This window comes from Carettochelys insculpta, chromosome 10, assembly GCF_033958435.1.
Source record: "Carettochelys insculpta isolate YL-2023 chromosome 10, ASM3395843v1, whole genome shotgun sequence".
Taxonomy (NCBI): Eukaryota; Metazoa; Chordata; order Testudines; family Carettochelyidae; genus Carettochelys; species Carettochelys insculpta.
The window spans coordinates 130,982-134,116 of record NC_134146.1 but is presented as its reverse complement, the minus strand read 5'-3'; the positions used below and the strand labels follow the sequence as shown (position 1 = coordinate 134,116).

Genomic DNA, 3,135 nt, shown 5'->3' with positions numbered 1-3,135 from the left:
CTGGAGACCAGGGGGGTTATTTTTAGAGGACAGCCTGCCCATAGGGTGGGGGAAGTGGAAAGTTCTCTGACAGTTATTCTCGCCAGGCCACCTGCTCTTAAAGTGACACATCAAGGAGAGAAAGGCAAGAGGGTGGAAGGAGGCAGAGGTGGGGCTGTGTCATTCGAGCGTTGTCAGCTTTCAGCAGGCAGCCTTACCAGCTAAGTGACTGCAGTGACCCCAGGCCCACAGGGGAAGTCTCCTCCATGAGCTCAGGGTGACAGAACGCTTCCCCCAGAATCTCTTGACTATCTGTTCCCCGAAGGACTGAAATGGTCCACATGGCTATGACAGCAGATAACACTGCTTTCTGGGGAGCTTGGGAGCTAAGCTCTGTGTCCCAAGTCCCTGGCAGGACCCTAGGATGTGCCTGGGTTTTTGTGGCAGCAGTACCTGGGCCAGAGCTTCATTCACTTTGACAGGAATGAGGGGAGGCTGGGCCAGCCCCTTCAGCCTGTACACACATGGGACTTTCTGCTGTTTGCAGTAATCAACGGATTGCTCCTCTGCGTAATGCTTTGGGGGCAAGGGCCTTTCCCACCCACATTTGTACACACTCTGACATTTGCTAGTGAAAAGCTGGTGACTACCCCACTGCGTTCCTCAGCTGTATCTAAAGAGCATCCTAAGCACCAAACTAACACATTAACCCACACTGACAATGTTAACAGTGTAGCACCTTTTGGAATTTGTGCATAATTGTCTCTGTGACACGTGCAAGAACTCTGAGACTCACTGTTCGAGCATGGGAAAATCCCAACAATCTTCTTAAAATGGTGTGGGTCCCACTGTTGGTTTGAAATGGGTCTGCTTTGATCATTAAACTTAGATACAGTCTTCCCCCACCTTATGAGGATAATTTGTTCCTGAAAAACCCCTCTTAAGGCGAATTCTTGTACGTCGAAAATGTAATTAACATTAATTTCAATGGGAAAACATTTTATGCATTCCTGAGCCCCAAAATTTACACTCATTTATGCTAAAACAACAACAAATCCCATTAAATCTGGTGCAAGGGGGTGGGCCGGGCAGGGCAGGACACAGGGAGGCAGCCTGGCCTGAGCGCAGCTTAGGTTAAGTGGGGAGGGGGTGCTGCCAGGGGCTGGCCGCATGGGGAGCTAGGCAGGCACAGGGGGCCCCCGGCTGGTGAGGGGCAATGCGTCTCTCGTGCGGGGGCTGCACGGCGGAGAGACCCTGCCGGCAGCAGCCAAGGTGGCAGCGGTGGGTGACCCAGGCGCTAAATGGGAGGGAGCACCACAGATGGCGAGCAGCACCCGAGGCACTGCTGCGCAAGGCAGGCGGAGGCGGCACCCTAGCTGCCCAGGGGGTGAGCGGCAGCAGCAGGGCTGGGATGGGCTGCGCACCCAGCATCCACGTCTTGCAGAGCGGCGTGATGTACTGCCTGGACTCGGACAAGTCTACCTCCCCAAACCAGACTGCCGCCCTCTTGCAGGGCGCAGCCGCCCCCTTGCACAGCCTCTTCGTCAAGACCAACGTGGCCGACTCCAGCCCCTTGGTGCTCGCCTACCAGAGCCGCCAGTCTCCAAATCGGTCCTCGTAAATGCAAATAAATGCCTCGTAAGCTGAAGTAGGGGTATTAAATGAAACTCCTTGTAAAGTCAAATTCTCGTAACTCGAATGGGCGTATCTCGGGGTATGACTGTACATGCATTTTTTACTTCACCCAATAGTAAAAGGCCTAGGTCAGATCCCAGGAGTCCTTGATAGTTACAAATGCAATGCAGCCAAAACACAATCACCCAGCAGTAAATCAACAGCTCTCAGCACAGGAAAAGCCAGTTTACAAAAATGAAATTTCCCACTTCAGCTCTCACCATACCCTGATCTTGTCATGAATCCAAACTAAGAGCTAATCACCCCTTTTGTCCCTCCCACTATTGGGAGTGAAACCCAAAACACCCAAAATTGTTCAAGCCTCAAAATGGAGGACAGTCACGTGCCCCAGGCAGAGCCCTTATTTTACATGGAGTCCCAAAATGGAGAGTAGAATCTTGCCGAGTCATTCTGATGCAGCAGATTCTTCCCGCCCTTTTTGATTTACCTTAGAGCCTCCTAAGGCGTTTCCCTGCAAGGGCTCGATTACATAAGTTTTTCCTGCCATCAGGACAATATAAGGTCAGCACCGAGCCTTCTGCAGGTGCTGCCCATCTGAGCAGCAGAGTGGCGTGGGCCTCCATCTGCAACAGACATCAGACACTGCAGGACTCCCAGCAATACCCATCGCTCGTTGCCGTGGGCCACGCCACCATTCGTAACATCTATTAGCCGTGATCAATGTACCATCTACTCACCATCGAGGGATTGCCCCAGCGTTACTCCTGGTGGACTTAACACTAGTCCAACAGTAGAAGATCCTGGGCAACGAACTGGAACTGTGAAGAAGGGTAATAAATGGATGCATGACACCTGCAGGTATTGGTCTGGGGACTGATTGTTATGATTAGAGTGTTTTATGTTAGTTTACTAGTTTCTCTCTCTTGTCACACTGTAAATTATTCCTTTAAATAACCTGCCCTTTGTTCAGTTTATATATTATCGTTTCATCTCTTCATTGGTAAGGATAAGGGTTGACTAGGTGACAGATGCTGGCATGCAATGACACGGGCTACAGACTGTCTTTGTTAGGGTTCCCATCGCAGCCTTAACCATTCTAGATTAAATTCTTCACTTACCACTCCCCACAAACTCAGCCCTTTCCAGATATCTCCTACCAGCCCCAGCTCTTCTGTTCCAAGGGAACACCAGCAAACCCACAGCAGTGTCACAGTCTAGGAGAGCACAGACACATCCTAACCCAGCACCTTTAAACTCCACTTGGAAATGTCCAGGCAGGCAAGCAGATTCTCGCACTTTATTATCAAGTGGTGATGGCAAGCTGCTCCCCATGATGCCCTGATTCAGCAGTTGGTTGATCTAAGGCAGGGTTCTCATTGGTTCTTTCAGAGTCTCCTGTCCCTCCCCACAACATGTTGTAAGAACTCCATAGCTGACTTGCACCACAGCAACTGTTTTTGTGCATAAAAAGCCAGGGCCAGCAGGGTGGGAAGCAGGGCAATTGCCTGAGACCCCACATCA

General features: G+C 51.0%; 1 protein-coding gene across 6 annotated transcripts in view; it reads right to left on the bottom strand.

Annotated features, from left to right (window-relative positions):
* Positions 1-3,135, bottom strand: part of SCLY (selenocysteine lyase) — a 78,069-nt gene that overhangs the window by 7,130 nt on the left and 67,804 nt on the right. For 3 of the 6 annotated variants that reach the window (XM_075003977.1, XM_075003976.1, XM_075003975.1), the window contains exon 15: positions 2,352-2,432. In XM_075003977.1, coding sequence (XP_074860078.1) covers positions 2,394-2,432 — 39 coding nt within the window. In that variant the 3' untranslated portion in view covers positions 2,352-2,393. Of the gene's footprint in view, positions 1-1,100; positions 2,433-3,135 lie in introns of those variants that run through there. The other 3 variants (XR_012646779.1, XM_075003973.1, XM_075003974.1) reach the window with 2 other exon arrangements.